The sequence below is a fragment of the Bos taurus genome, chromosome 2 (genome assembly GCF_002263795.3).
Source record: "Bos taurus isolate L1 Dominette 01449 registration number 42190680 breed Hereford chromosome 2, ARS-UCD2.0, whole genome shotgun sequence".
Classification (NCBI taxonomy): Eukaryota; Metazoa; Chordata; class Mammalia; order Artiodactyla; family Bovidae; genus Bos; species Bos taurus.
In genome coordinates, this window is record NC_037329.1 from 133,736,886 (window position 1) to 133,757,794 (window position 20,909).

Genomic DNA, 20,909 nt, shown 5'->3' on the forward strand with positions numbered 1-20,909 from the left:
AGTGGCGGGTGGGAAAAGGGAATCGGGTTACCTCTGATTCTGTCTCCTCTGCCTGTAAAATGGGGACCACCCTTAGGGCAGGATTAAGTGATAGTTTATCTTTTATGTGTCTATGAAGGCCCAGCATGGTGTTCACCACCCTGAAAGTGATCAATACTTGTCCCTCTCTCCACTCCCTTCAAGAGAAAAAAGAGTTTGGAAGTTTTATGAGCTGGTGGGTCAGGAAAGGCAGAGGTGGATCGAAATGATTCGGGCTGCCCTGCCTTGGCTGGCGTTGCCTGGGTGCCTGGGTGCGCTGGGCCTTCCTTTTCCCACCTTTCCCACGGGGAGGCAGTCCCTCTGCAGCCTCTCACCCACTGTGTGCTCAGCAGCCCCCGGCCCCCCATACGTGTGTCCCCTCCTGGTGGCAGCTGGCTTGTCCCTGGCTTCCTGCTGGCCTGTCTTTGCTTCTGTTGGTTCCGATGCCTGAAACTCCCCTCCTGCTGAAACCGAGCTCCCGTGAGCAGAGCCAGGGCAGGGGAGGGGACGGGCCTGGGAAGCAGGTGTTGGAATGTCCTGGAGCCCACAGCTTGGTTGACCAGTTTCTGGCTCAGCTTGGCGCTCCCTCCCCCTCGGCTGAGTTGCCGTGAATGCAGGGCATCTGGGGCTCCTCAAACATCGCTCACCCATCCTCTCACCCCAGTCAGCCAGAGCAGCTGAAGGGCAAAGCGATTCTGCACTGTCAACGTGGAAGCGGGCAGAGCCAAGCTTTCCCGCCGCGGGCCGGGAGGGGAGGTCAGCGTGGGCAGCGGGCTCGGTCTGTCAAGCCAGCTGCTGCCAACACACAGGGGTCCTTCCTGGGCCTCCTGGGGGCAGGGGCACTGGCCGTGCACCCATCCAGCTCTGGACATCGCTTGTACAGGCTCACCTGGGCTGCAGCTTAGCGAGGTGAGGGGGCCCCCAAAGCGCCTCCGCTGGGGAGCGCGTGAGAAACGAGCCCCGCCCCAGACCTGCTGAGCCGACTCTGCGAGTGAGCGCGGTCCCCGGGTGACGCCCACGCTCGTCCCAGTGAGAGCGTGAGCTTGGCTGAAGTCCCATCCCTGCTGACTGGTTGTTTGTGGCCTTAGACAGGTCACACCTCTCTGAACCTCAGCTCTCTCATCTGCAAAATGGGTTTGGGGAAAATGTCTTTACAGGAGAGGGTTAAGAGGTCAGATGCAAGCCAATGAGATGTGTCCAGGGCACTGAGCCCAGTGCAGGGGACTCGAGTGGTGCTCGCCAATCAGTGGGCTGCTGCTACTGCGACTCCTGTGTCTGAGGATCCAAAGACGTGGCTTGTGTCTTCGCTCTGCGTTGACCTGAGACACATTGCTCTCCTTTGCTGGGCCTCACTTTTCCTGTCTGTTCAATGGGTCTGTTGACCTGCTGCCCCACCTTCCTCACGAGAAGGTTGCTTCCAGGAAAAGGAAAAGTGAGAGGGGGCTGGCCTCATCCCAGAGGCTCCTCTGAGAAGCTGGTGTGTGTGTGGGGGTGAGATGCCCCCGGGTGCCCACATCCCATCCCTGCCGCCCCCCTTATCTGGCTGTTGCTGCAGGAACGCAGTAGCGAGGCCGGCCCTGGGGGCCAGGCTGTGGTCAGCGCCCTCCCTTGGCCCCGCTCTGCTCAGCAGCTTTGGAAGCCAGCCCCCTGCCCCCCTCGGGGCAGCGTGGCCAGGAGGGATGATTCAGCTCGGGCCCTGTATTCTGGGCCTCGGCCTCGCTCGAGGGCAGCCCTGGACACCCTGTGTGGCTGGGCGAGCTGGGGGCAGCCTTGAGCTTCTCTGCACCTGGGCTTCCTGTTCCCCAGCTGTTCCCTGGACTCCTGGCCCTGCCCATGACATGCTGGGTGACCTTGGGCAGGCTCCTTTCACACACAGGGCCTCGGTGTCTCCATTTGTACCACAGGAGTGTTCCATGAGACAATCCTGCCCGGGTCAGACTCTTAGACTCTCTCCCTGCCCCTCCTTGGGTCCCTCTGTATCTCTCATCCACACCAGGACGCCCACCCAGCCCCGCTGCCCACGGGGTTCTGAACTCTGCCGCCCACTGCCGATCGAGGCCCGGCCGCCACCGCCGGGGGCTGGTGAAGACCAAAGGGAGGGGGGAGTGTGTGTGTCCTCTGGGAGCCTTGCCCGGGGCCGTCTGTGTCTCGTGTGGGAAAGGGGAGGAATTTTCCTCTGTGTGTGCAAACAGTATCCGTTTTCTCTTGTTTCCAAAAGCCAGTGACGTAACCCGCTCTTCAGCCATCCCTCCCCTCTGGCCTATTTTTAGCTGGCCCCGACAGCATCCTCAAGGCTTCAGACCTGCCTGTTCTGAGGCTATGTAGGGAGGAAGCCCCAGGGTGAAGAAAGAGAGAAGCCCCCTGTCTGTTTGTCCCGCGGTTGGAGAAGGGCCCGCCTCTCTGGGGCAGCAGGTGGGGAGGGGGTCAGGGCTCCCCGGGGTCCACGGTCCACGGGGAGCCCAGCAGGGTCACCAGCACCCGATCTGGAGCCCCCAGCGAGTCTGAGTCCTGGCCCCGCCTGCCCTCACCCTCACTTAGGCATGAAATGTGCTTGTGTCCAACTCCATGACCCTATGAACTATATAGCCCACCAGGCTCTTCTGTCTGTGGGGATTCTCCAGGCACAAATACTGGAGTGGGTTGCCATGCCCTCCTCCAGGGGATCTTCCCTACCCAGGGATCGAACCCAGGTCTCCCGCTTTGCAGGCCGATTCTTTACCATCTGAGCCGGCAGTGAAGCCCAGGCATTAAATAAGTGAGACTTATATCTCTTTTTTGTTTTAATGTAATAAAACAGACCTGGGTTTGAAGTCCAAACCCATCCCCTAACTAGCTGTGTGTCTTTGGGCAAGATATGTAACCTCTCTGAGCCTCAGTTTCCTCATCTGTAAGAAAGGGATGATAACAGCTACGTGGGAGATGTCTTTGTTGGTTAGGGTAGGTGGCATGACAGATTGGCTGAGATTGCAATGGTTGGCACGAAAAAAGTTTGTTTCTTGTGGGTGCAAAGGAGAGCCTGAACGCGGTGTTGGGTGTATCCTGACACCTGAGAACAGCCTCAGGACCGCGTCTCATGGGAACGGAAGGGGCAGCGGCATTTGGGCAGCACCTTGCACTGAGCGCACAGGGGCGGGGTGGGGGCCCCTCCCCCACATCTCCCGCGGGGCTGTGCTCACGCCCGGAGCCTGGCGCTCGTCCCCTGGCATCGTGCATCCACCCAACGCCCCCTTGCCTGGGAGCTCCGGGACACAGGCAGGGCTGGAGTCCCTGCTGCACCTTCCTCAGCCAGCGCGGGGGCGATCCAGGGCAGGTGCTGGCACTGTGCCTGGGGGTGGGCTGCCCGGGCGAGGCCACCCTCTGACCGCCTGTCCCTCTTGGCTGTTGCAGGTGGGAGGAGGAGCTCGCCAAGCGCTTGAACCTGCAGACCATGGTGGACACGCTGCAGGAGGTAAGAGGTCCCAGCCGGGAGAGGCTGGGGGCGAGCCACGCGGTCGAGGGGCGGGGCTGGGGGCCAGTTCCCAGCACAGCCTCTGGGCTGTGTCAGCTCAGCCTCTCCTCTGTGGAGCCAGGAGCCTCTCCCATCGCCCCTGCTTTGGGGCTGGGAAGGCACCCCCGGTACACAGTTGCAGAAAAACCTGGGCACAAGAGCCCTGTTGCTGTCTCAGCCATGCAGGACTGGACTTGGGGCCAAGTGCCTCGGAAAGGGCTGGGGGGCTTGTCGCCAGGTGGGCTCCCAGCCCCAGTGGTGCTCCGCGGCAGGTGTGAGGACGGCCTCTGGCTTTTCTGGCTTGGTGGCTCTGTGTTCTGGGCCCTGCTTCACATGGGCTGATGGTGCACCCCGGGCAGCAGACTTGACCTTCTCAGCTTTGTTTTCCTCTCTGCCAAATGGACACAAGAGTGGCAACCCCGTGAGAAGCAATGGGTGACTGTTTTTAACACTGAAAACATCGCCTTCTGATAGTTAAAGCATGGATCGCCTACATAAATAACCAAAGAAGAAAGAAAGAAGATAAGCGTTGATCTTCTAAGGAAGTTAGGGATTAAAATAATGTCAAGGAGACATTAAAAGACGTCAACGTCAAGGAATGGTTAAAATAACGTGTAGAAGGAAAAGCATGAAGGTTCCCTCCCCCCAGCCCTGCTTTCTTTTGTGAGAAAAGGTCTTTTTACTTTACAAACGTAACATGTTCACGGGCCAACACTTGGAAAGTTCAGGGAAGCACAGAGAAGAAAACAAAACTTAGCCTCCGGTTCTCCCCGCCCCACTGTTGCTGAGTTGGCGCGTGACCTTCTGGGCGTTTGTGTGTACATGTACAGCCCCTGGGTGTGCACGCTCAGTGAGGTTGACACGCGTGATGTTGCCATTCTGGAGATCGGAGATGGTCACGTATCGGCACTTTGACGTACATTGACCTGCTATTTTGACCTACTGGAATCGCTTTTATATCTACTTTTTCTCTCAACGTCTGCCATGGATTTTTCCATCCAATTTACAGTTCTCAGAAAAGAATTGTTTTAGGCCGAGGGGTGAAGTGAGGGCTGAGCGGGGAGCCAGGCTGGGTCAAGGTCTTGGCTCCCCTCCCCTGGGGCACAGAGGCACCCGGCATGGTTGGATGTCAGGCATCCATCTGGGGCTCTAAAGCCTGGTGTCTGGCCTCTCCGCCCCGCATCAGGGAGCCCACCCAGCCCCCCCTGACCCCTCCCCGGTCTCCGTTCCTTGTAGGCAGCGCAGGAGGCGGAAGCCATCCAGGAGGAGATGAACGAGAAGATTGAGCGTCTCAAGGCCGAGCTGGTGGTGTTTAAGGGACTCATGAGTGACGTAAGTGCCTCCGGCCGCCACCCCCCAGGTGTCATGAACCCCCACTCCCCCACCCATCATGCAGAATGCTTCATTCACTCCGAGGCTCCAGAGCTCGGCTTCTAGTTAGAGTCCTGGCTGGCTGTGTTTGACCTGTGAGGATGACGGATGCATCAGAGATCAGGCCCCCCTCCCCACCCCACCCTCTGCTTCCCGTGGTCTGAGTAGAGATGCATTAATCAGCTGCTTAACCCATCCGCCCGCCCCGGGCTCCTCTGACAGCCTGTGTGCGTTCGCTCCGACTCCGCCGGCTCACCAGCGTGGGGGCGGGGGGGCGGGGGCAGCCGGGGGCCTCTGTGTCTGGGAGTGGGGGATGCTGATGGCAGGCTGAAGGGGACCCCGGGTCTGGTCTGCGCCGGCCCAAAAGGCCACCCGAGCCAGCGGCCTCCCTGAGGTTGCTCTGTTGAGTTGGGACTGGCCGGTATGCGCGTCCTTGGGACAGTCGGAGCTCCTCTGAGTCACTGTGGGCGGGGGGCAGCTGTTGGCAGAGCAGCAAGGGCCTCCTTCCTGCTGGGGACCTGGTTTCCTGCCACCTTCGGGCCGCGGGCAGTATGTAGAGAAAGACTGCAGGAGGGAGACAGAGCCCAGGACGGGTGCCTCCGCCGGCCGTGGCTTCTGCCCTGGGCCGTGTGAGGCTGGGGTGGCTGGAAGAGGGCAGCAGGCCCCCCTTACCGGGGTCTGGGCGACCCCCACCCATCCGAGGTAGCCCCCACCGTCAGCCTAGGAGGAATCTGCTGGGGAGAGGTGGGGCAGACCCGCCGCGGGAGCAGGGCGGCCTTTCAGCGCCGGGACACGTCTTTCTTTTCCCTTGTTCGGACAAAACCAACCCTGACGCCGTGTCTGCTGAGAGGGTGCCTTCTGGCCCTTAGGGAGACTGGCAAACGCAGTCTTCCTTGGTCCCCACGGTGCCCACGTCCCCCCGCCCCTTGCCCCGACCCCGAGCCACTGGCCCGACCCTTCACGCCCAGCAAAGGCTGCAGGACCCCCCTTGGACTGCGGGGACCTCCTGCCCAGCATCTGGGGGGTCTCCCCACCCCTCCATCCAGCCGGAGCCTGGGGGTGCCTCCCCCCCACCCCTTGCTTGGGGCCCCCCCCAGCTCACGTAACCCCCTGCTGTCCTCCCTGCAGCCCATGACAGACCTGGACACAAAGATCCAAGAAAAGGCCATGAAGGTGGACATGGACATCTGCCGCCGGATCGATATCACGGCCAAGCTGTGCGATGTCGCACAGCAGCGGAACTCGGAAGACGTGTCCAAGATCTTCCAGGTGACGAGGGCCGCCCCACTCACCAGCCGGCACTGCCCGCCACCCGCCCCGGCCACCCTGCCCCGGGCCCCTCACACCCCACCCACGTCCCTCCCCGCCTCCCCAACCCACCCCCAGGTAGCCTTTGCCCAACGCTCCGGCCTCCCAGGGAAGTGTAGAATCAGGGACTGCATAGGCTCACAGGCATGTATGACTCCATCATTGAGGCTGACCGCTTGTTTCATCCTACGTCTGAGGACACCACTCACCGGGGGGGTAGGGGGGGCGACGTGACGGGCTCCTGGAAGAACGTGGCCGCAGAGCTGGGACGAGGACTCAGGTCTCCGGACCCTCCAGGGCTCAGTCTGTCTATCCACCTTGGGCTGCTTGCCCTGCCTCCTGTCTCTCCTGGGAGCAGGAGCCCGGGCACCAGGGCCATGGTCGGGGAGCCCTGGCCAGACTGTGGGAGCCCTAGGCAAGCCGGCCTGAGCCCTAGCCCTCAAGCCTCAGAATTCAGAAGGGGGACTGTTGACCTGTTGACTCTTTTTTCATTCCCACATTGAGACTCATTCAGTCCCCCACTTCCCTACCCCCCAGCGAGCAGGCGTCTGTGTCCAGAGTGAAGGCGATGGGTTAGCACTGGCGAGTGTCCTCCAGGGAGGGCTTGGGGTCTGGTCCAGCTGCCTGAAGGGCGTCTGTCATTCTCCAAAGGCTGCTTCTTGAGTTTGGGGTTGTGGTTTGGCTTTTGCTTGAGCCCAGGGCAGAGCAGTGTGTTGTTGGCTTTAAGTGTGTGACTCTGGATGTAGTGGGATGAGGTCTGGGTTCCCCTGGGTGCCTTCTTGCTGCCCCTCTGGTTGGTTGCGTCTTGTCTGCTTGGAGTGGAGGAAGCTCGTTGAACCCGGGGCTGCCTACCTGTCGCCTTTGCATGGGAGCAGGAGGGCTCTGGGAAGCATGGAGCCATCTGACCTGTGTAAGGGCTTCTCTGTCTCTCCGGGGAGCTCTGAGACTTCCGGCCGGCCGAATCTCCAGGCCTCCCAGGGCAGGGAAGGGGCCAGGCCGTCTGTTCCTCCGTCCCGCATGCCTCCCCACCTCACGCTTCCTGCTAACGCCACCTGCTTCTTAGAGGACCTGCATCCTTCCTGGCAGTGGCCGCCCCAGCCGCGCTCCATCCGTGCCTCGGGACACCGCCTCCCTTCCCAGTCCACCCCGCCCCCCATTCCCGCAGGGCTGCCGAGTGACGTTTATCTTTCTCTTCCCGGGTCAGGTGGTCCCCAAAAAGAAAGAGCGTAAGGTGGCTTCTGACGACGACATCTCCGAGCAGGATGGGGAGGTGAACCGGTTCTCAGATGACGAGGTCGGCTCCATGAACATCACAGACGAGATGAAGCGCATGTTTAACCAGCTGTGAGTATCCTGGCTGCCCTGGCGCCCGGGGCTCCTCTCTGTCTCCCCAGATTGCGAGGGCAAGGGGCGCAAACCGGTGCCCTGGGCTGGCTGACGAGTAGCCTCCACATGTTTTGTTGGCCAGCGTGGTGTTCTGAGAGAATCTGGATTCATTTTCAACATTTAGAATTTGGGGAGTTTCACATTTTCAGAAAAGGCCAAACTGGTAATAGTGCTCATTTCTGTTGTTTAGTCGCTAAGCTGCGTCTGACTCTTTGCGACCCCATAGACTGTAGCCCACCGGGCTCCTCTGTCCATGGGATTTTTCAGGCAAGAATAACTGCAGTGGGTTGCCATTGCCCTCTCCAGGGGATCTTCCCGACCCAGGGGTTGAACCCACATCTCCTGCTTGGCAGGCAGATTTTTTACTGCTGAGCCACTGGGGAAGCCAAATAGTGGTCATATTTGTGGACAGTTTTTTTTTTCTTCCTTAAATTGCGATATAACTGACATGTAAGTTTATTTTAGTTTCAGATATGCAACCTTGTGATTCAGTATTTGTGTATATTGTGAAATGCTCACCACAGTAAGCCTAACATTTATCACCATACAAAGTAAAAACAATGTTTTTTCCCTTGGGTTAAGCGGCGGCCTGGGTCAGTGGCAGAGTCTGGGCTCTCGTGTGGCCAGTGGTGGGCTGGAGCCAGTTTGTACCAGCTCGTGAAAGCTGATGTCTGCCCACTCAGGTTCAGCAGGGGCACACTGATAGCTAAAATTTGCCACGATGGGAAACTGTCACATGCTGCCCACCTGGGCTTCCCTGGTGGCTCGTGAACCTGCCTGCCAGTGCAGGAGACTCGCATTCGATCCCTGGGTTGGGATGATCCTCTGGAGAAGGAAATGGCAGCCCACTCTAGTATTCTTGCCTGGGAAATCCCATGGACAGAGGAGCTGGACGGGCTGCAGTCCATGGGGTCACAAAAGAGCCGGATATGACTTCGTGACTAAAGAACAATGAGCACCAGCACCTGGGCAGCCCGCTCTGGCCTCTGCAGACAGCTGGTTTGCTGGGAACTAGCTGGGCACGGCTGTCTGGGGCAGGGACCCACTGCAGCCCTGGTGAGTCCATGCCACACTTGCAGTCCTGACCCTCCTCTGGCTCGCATCCACGTGGTGTCCTGCGCGGGGTGGGGAGGGGAGCGGCTGCAGGCAGGGGCTGATTCAGCTCAGGGCTGTGGTCAGACAGCAGGCTGGGGCTGCGTCTCTGAGTCTACTTTCCCCGCCCCACGGGCCTGCCCTTGCCAGCCCTCTCCCCAGAGTCCCCTGCCGTGGGTCCCCTGAGCCCTGGCCCAGGGCTCCATCTTCCCTCCCACTTCCTTCTCCCCCGACCCCCTGGTCTCTGAGCCTCACGGCCGAGCATGCTTCCTGGCCTGCTGTCCCTCCCCAGGAGTCCTGGGTGTCCCAACAGCAGGGCTGGATTTGAGTGCTTGACTCAGATGAGCCGTCGCCACCCTCACGGTGCCCCTCCAGGAGGGCCTCTCCCGTCGCCGGTGTCCCTGCCATCATGCTCATTTTAGAAGCCAGGGGCCCGGGCCTCTCCAGACCCTTCCTGCCATGCTTGGGGCTGGCCGAGGGTAGTAGAGTCCAATGCTCACTCCGCCCAGCCCTTCATCACAGATGAGGAAACAGCTCAGAGAGAGCAGGCGGGTCGGGCAGAGCCTGGATCTCGGTCCAGTGCTGTCTGTGTCCTCTTTCTGTCTCTCCTGCCACGCTATCCCCACCCTGGTGACTCGGCAGGAAGACAGGAGTCGGACCCGGGCGGGATGGGTTTGCGTGACACTTCCCTGTGGTTCCTGTTCCCTTGAAATGGAACTGGGATGGCGCTGTGTTTGCGGGGAGCAGGGGTTGCTGTTTTGAGGGTAACAAGGAGACTCCTAGGCTCTTGATTCATCTTTCAACACCCCCCGACCCCTACCCCTTCTCATGGGCTTCCCAGGTGGCGCAAGTGGTCAAGAACCCGCCTGCCAATGCAGGAGATGTAAGAGACGCGGGTTTGATCCCTGGGTCAGGAAGCTCCCCTGGAGAAGGGCATGGCAACCCACTCCAGTGTTCTTGCCTGGAGAGTCCCATGGACAGAGGAGTCGGACACGACTGAAGCTGCTTAGCGTGCAGACACGCACCCCTCCCTTTGCACATTCTTGTCTTTCACTGAGGAGAGGGGCTTTGGGAGAGAACCCTTGGGCAGGTCTAGGTTTTCCGAAGGTTGCTGTGGGCATTCTTAAGTGTCCAGCTGGGTTTAGGCCCCAGAAACCCTGGCTGGGCTCATTCAGTTGAATTAAAGGGCTGTTTTGAAGAAATTGTTTCCCAGGTTTTCATCAGGTCACCAGGAATCCACAGCCTGCCCAGAAAGCGGGCGGGCCGGGTGGGGGAGCAAGTGGAGTGAGCTAAAAGGCTGTGCTCCTGGGTCCACGTGTGCTCTTTGCCATGCTGCAAAAACGGGCACCTGAGTGTTGACAGGTCTGAACTGGGTTTAGTATTAAACCTATCAGTTAAATTGATCTGGTGGTCAAGCTGCCTAAGTTAAAACAAAACATAATTCTCTGATCACCCCTCCACCCTGGCAGTTCTCGCCAAAGCCATCACACCGCACCCTGGGCGGGGCCCTGGCCCCCTCCCACCGACCTCTCTGCTGGCTCTGGGCTGAGACCCAGCCAGAAGCTGCCACCGGCCAGTTCCTCTGAAGTCTTTGAATAGCTGCGCCCAAGTCAGGGCTGTTTTGTTTCAGTCAAAATCAATTGCTTGGGCTTCAGATCCAGAAGAAGGGGAGGAATCTGCTCCTTTCTCTGCACCATGGCCACGCCTCTTCCTCGTCCCGCCCCCCACATCTGGGGGGATGGAGGCGCCTCTTCTGAGTCCTTCCTCTTGTCCAGCTTCCTGTCCTTTCTCCTTCTCCATTACTCAGCCAGGGTTGTCCTCTGGTCCCAGCCGCCGGGAAGGAAGTGAAATCAGCAGTCCAGTATGCGATGTGGTGATGGGTCGACCCTTGACCCAGGGGCCTGCCCGGAGCTGTCTGGCCAAGGGGCGGGCAATGCCTCCCAGGGCAGCCGGGTCCCAGCTCTGGTCGCCGGACGCCAGGAGCCACCTACAGGCTCCCGCAGGAACTGCTTTTTGGTGGGGAGCTGGGCTCGAGGGGGCGCTCTGGACAGCGCTTTTCCTGAGGTTCTTGGGCCCTGCCCAGTGGCCCCAGCAGGTTGGGAACGGTGCACTATAGGATCCAGAAAGTTGTTGAAGGAGTGAGTGTGGGCAGCGGGGAGAGCCCTGGGATGGGAATCAGGACTTGGGACCCACGTCTGCCTCTCCAGCTGATTCACTGGGTCAAGTGACTTACTCCTGCAGACCTCAGCCTTCCCATCTGAATAATGGGTGTATTGGGCGGAACTCCCCTGCAGTTGGGGTAACCAGTACATCTGCAGAACTCCCTCGGTCCCAGATGCACCTGCATGGTCCGTCACCCTATTGCCAGCTCTAGTGAATAGGGAAGCCCAGAAATCACTCAGCATTTGCATTCAAATCCGATTTCCAGCATGTGTTATTCTAGAAGTTTCCACCTAATCCCTCTGAGCCTCAATTTCCTTACCTGTGAAATGGGACTAGCAATCATACTGACCTCTTAGGACTGTTGTGAGGATGGAATGAATCACACTTTAATATATGCCTAGTCATCCGTCCTGTGGTTGTGTTTTGATGGAGAGGAAAAAGCCATAGAAAACAGAAAGATCTGGCTTTCAGCCCTAGTTTATTCTTTCTGAGCTGCAGTTTCCTCATCTGTAAAATGGGAATAATAATACCCACCTTTCTAAGTTGCAGAGAAGATTATGTGAATCATCTCAGGTATAGTAGGGGCTCCAGCAATGAGTTGTTAAATGAATGGAAACCATTCACAAGATGCTATCTTTAGTCTTCATTAATGAAAGACTGGCGTTGTTAGGAATATGCGTTTTAACTTGTATCCATAATACATAAACACATTCTGCATTTGAAGAGCTGCGCTCCATGGAGAAGGCGCGCGTCCCCTCTGGCTACTGCTGTCATGTTTTTGGACAGCCACCTGGCAGGCCCCTCCCCATGCCCCGTGCTCCCCGCCGCCTGGGCCCCTGGAGCCTGCCTGTTCACTCATGCCCACCCGTGCCCCCCACAGGCGGGAGACCTTTGACTTCGACGATGACTGTGACAGCCTGACGTGGGAAGAGAACGAAGACACGCTGCTGCTCTGGGAGGACTTCACCAACTGCAACCCGAGCCTCGACCTACAGGGCGAGGTGAGCCGGCAGGCGGCCCGGGCGCCTCGCTCCCTGCTCCCCCGTCCCTCGCTCTTTCCCGGCAGCCCCCACCACCCGGTTAAGCTGTCCGCTCTGTTCCGTTTCCCCAGCAAGAGGAAAACCTGGGCAATCTGATCCACGAGACCGAGTCCTTCTTCAAGACGAGGGACAAGGAGTACCAGGAGACGATCGGCCAGATTGAGGTGAGGCGCCCACTCGCTCATGTCCCCCAGTCGTAAGCCCAAGGCCCCCAGTGATCAAGTGCCCGTGTGAACAGGGGCTGGGATAGCAACGCAGGCACCAGGATTGGGAGTCAGGACACCCACTGATTTTCCTGGCCTGGTGCTGGGCAGGTCACCCCTCTCTTGGGTAGGGCCTCAGTTTCCTAATCTGTAAAATGAGGGTGGTGATACCTGTCTGCCCCAGAGAGGTTTTTTCTTAAGTTATTTGACTGACATGGTGATCTCAAAATAATGGGAACTGACATTTGAATGATATCAAGTGACACTGGGCCCCGAGCCCTTTAAAAATACGCCTCCGTCGGCATTCTCATACCCTGTGTGTGTACCCGAGGGGGCCTGGGTGCCTCCACCCTGTGCAGTGGGCACTGTGTGCCCATTTTACAGAGGAGGGGATGAGGTCAAAGAGACCAAGTGACTTGCCTGAGACCCCCAGCCAGGAAGTGGCCTGCAAGCCCGGTTCTCCCTGCTCCAGAGCCTATGTGTGTGTGCCTGGCACACCTGTCTGTGAGAGTCAGTCATTGTCAGGCGGGAGAAAGGGAAGTCCGGCTCCTCCCCAAGGGATGGAGCCCTCGGTTGAGGAGAAGGGTCAGAAACGTGAGCACCCTTTTCTAACGCAGTCCGCATGAAGGAGTGCCAAGGCCAGAGTTGCTAGGGCTACCCCAGCGGAGGGTGTGGTGCCCTGCGATGGCCCCAGTGCCACCGGTGCCGAGGGTGTGAGGTCGCCGCGAGGCTTGCTGTGAGGGTGATGGGGCCTGCCCTCTCTCCCCTGTTGGCTCTTCTCAGCTGGAGCTGGCCACGGCCAAGAGCGACATGAACCGCCACCTGCACGAGTACATGGAGATGTGCAGCATGAAGCGGGGCCTGGACGTGCAGATGGAGACCTGCCGCCGGCTCATCAAAGGCTCCGCGGACAGGTGCCGCCCCGTGCTCGTCTTCCCTGCTGACGCAGGGCTGGTGTCCTGGCGTGGGTGGGGGGGGTGTTGGGCTGCAGCTTGCAGCCTGGAGATTCCATCTGCCAGCCCATCTGTCTGTGCGTCCAATGACCGTTAGCCACCTACTGTGTGCCTTACACATCTACTCTCACGTGACTCGCACAACCACCCTGTTCCCATTGTTGTGGGACTGTGGAAGGCTACTTTGAGAAGGCTTGCTCTGTGCAAGGCCCACTTCCTGCTGAGCTGGTGGGTGGGGGAGGTGGGCGGGGCTTACAGGGTCCCGAGGAAGCAATTTTCCTTCCTCTCCCATCTTCTAACCCACTGGCACATGAGTCTGTCCCCAGGAGACCAGCACGCATCAGGCCTCTTTCCTTGCCAGCACAGGACAGCTCCTGCCCTTAGGGAACACGCAGCTTTTCGGGGGAGTGTGTGTGCGTGTGTGCAGTTGCTGTTGTGTCCGACTCTTTGTGACTCCACGGACTGTAGCCCACCAGGCTCCCCTGTCCCTGGAATTTTCCCAGCAAGAATCCTGGAGTGGGTTGCCATTTCCTTCTCTAGGGGTCTGCCTGACCCAGGGATCAAACCCGCATCTCTGGCATTGGCAGGTGGGTTCTTTACCACGGAACCACCTGGGGAGCCCCTTTTCAGGGGAGACAGACATGTTAGTGATAAAATGACAAATACAGTGCTTGGCCTGAAGCACAAATATGTTAATTATAATTGTTTCTCTCATTGTGACTGTGTTCTTGCACTGTTTGGGCCGTAAGAGATGGAGAACCGGGGGGAAGCTTTGTGTGTGTGTGTGAGGGGCTTCGCATGTTACCTTCAGCTCACTGATTCCAAGAGCCCACTTCTGGTGTTTCCGTTGTTTGGATCGAGGAGTGTGCGTGTAGGCAGGGTAAAGAGCTTGCACTAGGTCCCCCAGCTCAGCAGTGATAAGCTGAGAATCCGAACCCAGCGCTGTTAACCGCTCTTCTCTGTGGCCTCCCTTTGGGCTCTGAGTTCATTGCCCAGATGATGGGAATGTAGAAGTTGAACTGGACCCATGGTTCCTGCTCCCGTGGAGTGCTCAGCACCGGGGCATCGCACGAGGTCTCAAGAGCCTTGTTTAAGCCCTGAACTTCGAAGATTCTAAGGGAAGCAGAGAGGGCGGGTCTCGGCAAGGATCCCCCGTGGAGGCTAGGTTTCCCAGGAGGGGCTGCTCCATGCTTCCTGCTGTCTGCCCCAGGCTGCCCTCTGAGGTCGCCTGTTCTGTTGTGCCCTTCCAGGAATTCACCATCCCCAAGCTCCGTGGCCAGCAGCGACTCAGGAAGTACAGACGAGATCCAGGACGACTTTGAGCGGGAGGCAGACGTGGAGCCCATGGTCAGCTGATGACTGAGGCACGCCCCCCCACCCCCCCAGCCCGTGCCTGGTGGTCTTGGCAATGGGGCCTCTGCACGCCTCTCCCCACGGGGCCAGGAAGTGGGGCTCCCAGCCCTGACCACGCAGACTTCCTGCGCCCTCCCTTCTCTGGAGGCCCCCAGGGACCGCTGCTTCCTTCCTTCCTTTCTCGGCCCACCACCACCCAGTGCCCCCCCACCCACCCAGTACCCCCTCCGCCCACCCACCCGAGGAATGGTGCTGTCGATTTCTATCGTTCTCCACGTTACAAGTGCGACTTCTGTCCGACGATGCAGCGCTAACTGTGCCTTTTCCCTTCAGCTGAGCCACTTTGAGCTCCAAAGAATTATTCCTAGCAGGTGTTTTTATACAAAACTCTAAGGTGAGGGCCGGGGGCCTCCCCGGGTGTGGTCAATGCCTTTTTCTACCCTCCCACCTGCTCCTCTGATTGGCCATGAGCTCTGCCTTCCCGCCCCTGCTGGAGTTGAACTTGGGATGGTCCACCTGCCCCCCAGGAAGGCGCTGTCTACCTTCACCTTTCCAGGCCTGGGTGGGGACTTCCCGAGGGCACGTCATTTACTGAAGTGGGGAGAAGGCTAGAAGGAGGGAGGGAAGGACAAATTTTTCTTTTCGTTTTGGATCGAGTGGCAAAGCAGAGGGAGAAGGCACTGTGGGGGAAGGTGGAGCCTCACTGTGTTTAAACTACTATGCAAAAAAAAACAAAAAAACAAAAAAAAGCAGCTTGCCTTATACCATTGTGGGAGGCGGGCCCTCTCCCAACTAGCTCCTTGGTTTTCCCCTGGAGCTGGGAAGGAGGCGGAAGCTAGGGTGATCTCTCTCTCTCGCAGCCTCTGCGGGTGAGCACTGACTTGGGAGGGGGTTTGGTCAAGGTTGATAGCGAGGTGGGGGTCCCGAGGACCTCAGCCACCTGACTGCTTGCTTTCTTGGGACTTCTGTGGGTTGGGGAGATAGGCCGGGGGTGGGGGTGGGGAATGTCTTTTATTGCCCTGATGTTTTTTTTTTTTTCCCCCAGCCAACAATAAGGGGTTATAGATCTGAAATTTCTCTGTGAGAAAGTCTGGAGGGGGCCAGGCCTGGTAGCCACCGCCTCCTCCAGGGAGCTGGGTCAGTACTGCCTGCCAGCATCTTGGTTCTCCACTGTGCCCCAGCTGCCCACTGTTTGGCCACCGGCGGGCACTGGAAAGGGAAGCGGAGGGAGGCAGCAGGGACTGCTGGCAGAGAGGAGGTGGCCGGAGCGGGAGCTCACCTGAGAGCCACGCTCATGGACACACGCTCACCTCTACCGTAACTCACTGCTTGATTGATCCGTTGGAGAGTTAATCTGAGCCAGTATCTCTCCAGACTTGAGTGGACCTGAGTCAGAGGGCATTGTGTGGAGGCCACCCTCAAATCTCAGCTGGGAGCCCGCAGAGCAGGCTTTTTTTTTTTTTTTAAGTATCTTTTTGGACCCGCTACTCACTACTACCAATCCCCTTGTATGATTGGGGATTTTTGGTTTTGTTGGCTCAGGAGCTCCCCCTGGAGGTCAGAGGAGCAAAATGTGCCCAAGGACCAGAGCTCCTTACTACCCCACGGCCTGTGTCTGCAGGCAGAGGAGGGGCTCTGAGATAAGGACTCCCGTCTTTCCTCCCCAGAGGACCAGTGACCTGTAAGGGCCTCCTCTCTCTTCCGTTTCCCCACCTGTTTTGCAGTCTTAAAACCATTGTATATAATATTCATATTATATAAATAAATATATATATATATGGAGAGAGAGGAGAGTGTTAGTGATGGTGTGTACTTTTTATTTATGAGAACTTGGTGGCCTTTATTGTGAGTTTTTTCTCTTTTTTTTTTGCTTTGTTTTGTTTTCGTGGGGGAACCCCCTGCTGGTTCCCTGTAAAAGTCTGGCTGAACGTCTTCCATTCCCAGCATCTCTCAGCCAGATAGTCCCTCGTTAGGTACGTGAAGGGACGAGGTTTCGGAGGAGAGATCACCCACTTCCTCTCCTTCTCACTGACCCTTGTTCTAAAGGTTACAGGGTTCAAACAGATTATTATTGTCGTTATTGTTATTGTTGTTTTATTTTTATTTTAACCAAAGGTTATCAGACCCAGGTGGGCTTGGACCTCAGCTGCTGAAAAGATTTTCCGTTTCTGGGAGGGTGGGAAACCGGCCCCCCGCCCCCGGGCCTCCTCTGCCCAGGGTGAGGGAGGCATTGAGGAGTGCTGTGGGCAGGTGGGCAGAATGGAAGCCTGCCTCGGGGTGGTGGGAGGGTGACGGTTAGAGTTACGACAGTAAGGCAACAATAGAAGTATTTAGGGGTAACTAAGGTTACTGTGGTGATCGCTGTCCAGTGGTGTTATTTTTTCTTCCCCCCTTGTATACATAGGATATTTGTCTTTGGGGACTAGGGTACTCTGAATTTATCTAGGAAGTATGGAAGTGGCAGGAGCCAGGGTCAGATGCTGGCCAGAAAGATCCGTCCTGCTGGTTTTCAATCGCTGCTCTCCCTGGGGAGCAAGGATTTGGGGCTGGTGGATGGCGGGACAGCAAGAGTGTTAGTGACCTGCCTCGCGGGTGTGGTCCTGGGCTTTGGCCTGGCTGCCTCCCTCCCCACCAAGTTCTTTTTTGAGTTCGTTGCCAGTGGGCCCCGCTTGCCCCCTTTGCCATGGGCTCACAGCTTGCCAAGAAAGACCCCAACGCTCGCTGGGGCAGCACCAGGTCCAGTTGGGACCAACTGGCCCGTCCTTTGTAAAGATGTAAATACTTTATTTTGGTTTTCTATGTCTTAGCCCAGTGTCATATTGACATTGGTATTTCAGAATTGTTCTCAGATGGGTTCTCCTGTGCTGCCCTCTTTTGCTCTCCTATTTTGGGGGGTTTTATAAAAAGAGAGGATTGGGGAGGGGCAGGGAGAGTAGCTTCCTTTGGGCTCCCTGATTGTGGAACACACACACACACATACACACACATTTCTGAGCTTCTGAACAGGGAAAAAAATGATTGACAAGTCAACACATTTTGTTTTCTTGTGGCAATATGTCTAGAGGTCTCTGACTGGCCTGTCCATCATGGACTTAGCTCCATGGATGGAGCTCAGATGACCTGGCGAATCAAACCACTTTGGCTTGGGATGGGGGAGAGGGTGTGGGGCAGGGGGTCATATAAGGTATAACTTAAGCTAAATGTAATCTATTTATAAAGCAAGAGACTCTCATCTATTTTTATGAAAGGAAAGGTTTTTTTAAAATCTAGGGTAGGCAGTTATGGTAGCCCAGCATTTTTCTGTGGACGAGATGCATGTTGCTGCTGGATTTAATATAATCAGTACCCCTCACCTTTTCTCCTCATCCTCACCACCTGCTCATCCATACCCATGGGTGGCTTCAGCAGCGCAAAGGTCACCCCTCACCCCATTTCTCTGTCCCTTGATCCCCCAGCTCCTTGGTCATTGGAAGGCCAGGGGATGGGCATTTGTGGTAGTGGGTGGGCAGTGGGGAATTCAGAACGGAGTAGGGTGGTGGGAGGGAAAGGGGGTGCTGGGTGGGGGACAAGGTCTGCTTCAGAGGGTGGGCTCTGATTAGCTGCTCCGACTCTGGTCTGCCAAGATCCATTGCCAAGTCAGCTGTATTTGGGAGAGAGCTGAGAAATGAGTGGAAGACTTCCAGGCTCAGGGTGGGCTGTGTATTAGTCTCGGGCAAACCCCTCACCATTCCTCCTGCCAAGCCATCAAAGCAACGAGGAAAAGGCACCCTCCGCCCATAGACTCCTTCGTGGACATTTTCACATCTACATTATTTTTAGCCCCATCCGGGCAGACTTTCTGTCCTGAAGTCCCATCCCACCCCACTGCTGCTCTTTGTCTGCCAGCTGGGTTTAGCGTCAAGGGGAAGGGGGGGTTTATACTCACTGAAAGACTACTGACCCTACCGGAAACCAACCTGTTTACTGTATTGTTGTAAATATTATGCCCTTTATATCCTGTATATTGGCTTCTTTTAAATAAAGTGAAATGTCTTAGAATTGATGCCTTTTTTTTTTTTTTTAATTAAGGATAAAGTGATGGGGGAGGGGCAAAGAGGACACGGGCCACATAAACACTAAAAGTCATTGGCTGATTAGTGATCAAATAGGGAAAATTTACATCACCTCACATCTCACAATAAAATCTTTGGACGTAGTTAAAGCAGGAATTATACAGATTCCATAGAAGGGGAAGAGAGCCAGAGAGATCACAGACTAGAGAACTAGCATAGCCTGGTTTGGAACTGAGGGCCTATTAATCATATTGCCCTCTGAATCTGCAAATTTTCCATTCTCCGATGGAGCAAGCTAACTTGTGCCATCTTATTTAAGTGACTATTATCCGTGGATTTTGGTATCTGCAGGGGCTCTGGGAACCAATCTCCCACCAGAGGAGGACTGAAGTTTGCTTTCCCACTCCCCACTCTTTTGTTTAAATTCTCCAAAATGCCTTAAAGAGTGTGGCCTCCCAGATAAAGAGGAGTAATGATGAAATAATGAGGAAGTTCTAAGGTGGGTATTATTACCCCCATTTTACAGACACAGAACTGAGGCCCAGGAAAGTTACATATTTCGTCAACGTCACAGGGAGAAACCACGATCAGCATCGGAACTCTGACTCCTAAGCAGGTTCTCGGTACACACCGCTGGAGAAAATACAGATACATTAGAAGAGAGCGTTGGGAAAGTTGTTAACAGTACCTCAGGAATAGAACGGGCCCCTAAGATTCCATCCTCAGAACTTCAGAATCTGAGTTGTTAATAAGGTTCATGTGTTCGTGCAAACAGCTTCCCGGAGAGAAAATTCAAATTTTGGTCCGGGGCGCCAAACTAAAGCAGAGGAATAAAACGGATTCCGCGTCCAGAGTTTTTGAAGGGAAGTCCGAGCGCAGACTGGCTCGGGTTTTATCTTACATTGATCGTAATCTGCAAGGAAGTAGACCGATTTGTCCAAGCGCTCTGCCTTAGGAAGCTGGGTGGCTCCGCTCCAGGTCGGGAGTGGAGGGCGGCTGCGTCCCTACCAGGAGGCTAAAGCCAGGCTGCAGCCCCCGAGGTGAGGCAGGGGGCCGGCCACGACGAGGCCCTCTGCAAGGTGGAAGAGTCTGGCAGCCCCCCGCCAAGGGCAGCGAGAGCCTCCGGGTAGGGCCTCCAGCGACACCTGACCCGTAGACCCCGGTCCTTCCGCCCCGCCTCACACGTGCCCCATCCCCGCTCTCTCATTGGCTGCTTCTGCCCCTCTAATCCCGGCCTAAGCAGGTTGCAACTTGACCGCCCCTCTGATTGGTCTGGGAGCTCTCATGGCTCACTGTGATTGGTGGATGGAGCTCACGCCCTCCTGCCCCCGGCCCCCGACGGAGGGCGACTGGGTCATACCATACAGGAAGAAAGGGGGAAACGCGTACGCTTCGGGGCTTCGCTCTTGGGCTGCTTTGCCTTGCGTCACATGATAGTGTCCTTCGTCAGGCCCTCGGGGTAGAATTCTTCTACTAGCAGGAGGCAAACAGAGGCGTTTAGGCCGGACCCGACTTGGAGGGCGGCCGAGGCGGCAGCCCCCCCCGCCGCAGCCCGCCGAGATGGTGCGCTCCAGGCGAGGCGGTGCCCTCTGGTGGCTCCAAGCCGGGACGGTCCAGCGAGAGGCCGCGCGGGGATCCCGGGATGCTGCTGCGTTCGGCCGCGCTCTGCCGCGCCCTACTGGCCCGCCGGGGGAGGGCGGCCGGGTGAGTGAGCGCCGGGCAGGCCAAGAGGCGCCTGCTGGCCCCGGGGCCCCGGGAGTCTCTGGGCGCCCCCCGTCCCCGCCCCCGACCCCGAACCGGGCTCCGCCCCCGACCCCGAACCGGGCTCCCTCCGCGCCGGACCCCCGAACCGGGCTCCACCCCCGGCCCCGCACCGGGCTCGACCCTCGTCCCCGAACCGGGCTCCCTCCGGGCCGGACCCCCGAACCGGGCTCCACCCCCGCCCCCGAACCGGGCTCCCTCCGGGCCGGACCCCCAAACTGGGTTCCACCCCCGCCCCCGCACCGGGCTCGACCCTCGTCCCCGAACCGGGCTCCCTCCGGGCCGGACCCCCTCCGGGTTTCCCAGAGGCTCCTCTCCGCCGGGGGTCGCTTCCTCTGATGCCGCCCGACACCCACCTCCTGCGATGTGTCCATCTCCCAAAGGTCTTTATAGCTAAGGGGTCCTGCCCACCGGCGGGTGGGGTGGGGTGGTTCGGTGCCCTCTTGGCTCCCCCACGCTGAGAAAGGAGCCACTTGATCACCTCGTCTTTCTCCGGTGGATAAAGACATTTGCCCGCCGCCAGAGTACAGCCTCCTCCTCTGAGGGCACCTCTTTTTTTCTTTTTTTAAAAGCGCATTTCGTTTCTCTCCTCCCCACCCTTGGTTTCACATTCAGGACCCTCCCTGGGGTTCCCTCTCTCCTCTGGACTGGCATTTCTGTTTCTCTCTTTTCTCCTTCCCCTTTTTTCAAGTCAAGTGTTGGTCGGAGAAGGCAATGGCAAC

The 20,909-nt window shown here is 57.5% G+C and overlaps 2 protein-coding genes across 4 annotated transcripts in view; both read left to right on the forward strand.

The window, feature by feature from the left end:
• Positions 1-18,412, forward strand: part of IFFO2 (intermediate filament family orphan 2) — a 49,589-nt gene extending 31,177 nt beyond the window's left edge. The window contains exons 2-9 of one of the 2 annotated variants that reach the window (XM_024983234.2): positions 3,406-3,466; positions 4,742-4,837; positions 6,005-6,145; positions 7,389-7,528; positions 11,706-11,826; positions 11,937-12,029; positions 12,852-12,982; positions 14,272-18,412. In XM_024983234.2, coding sequence (XP_024839002.1) covers positions 3,406-3,466; positions 4,742-4,837; positions 6,005-6,145; positions 7,389-7,528; positions 11,706-11,826; positions 11,937-12,029; positions 12,852-12,982; positions 14,272-14,377 — 889 coding nt within the window. In that variant the 3' untranslated portion in view covers positions 14,378-18,412. The remainder of the gene's footprint in view (positions 1-3,405; positions 3,467-4,741; positions 4,838-6,004; positions 6,146-7,388; positions 7,529-11,705; positions 11,827-11,936; positions 12,030-12,851; positions 12,983-14,271) is intronic. The other variant, XM_024983237.2, reaches the window with a different exon arrangement.
• A 1,628-nt stretch (positions 18,413-20,040) lies between these two features.
• The window catches only part of ALDH4A1 (aldehyde dehydrogenase 4 family member A1), a 33,399-nt gene continuing 32,530 nt past the window's right edge, over positions 20,041-20,909 (forward strand). The window contains exon 1 of one of the 2 annotated variants that reach the window (XM_024998083.2): positions 20,041-20,130. In XM_024998083.2, the coding sequence (XP_024853851.1) occupies positions 20,069-20,130 (62 nt within the window). In that variant the 5' untranslated portion in view covers positions 20,041-20,068. 2 annotated transcript variants of the gene reach the window in all.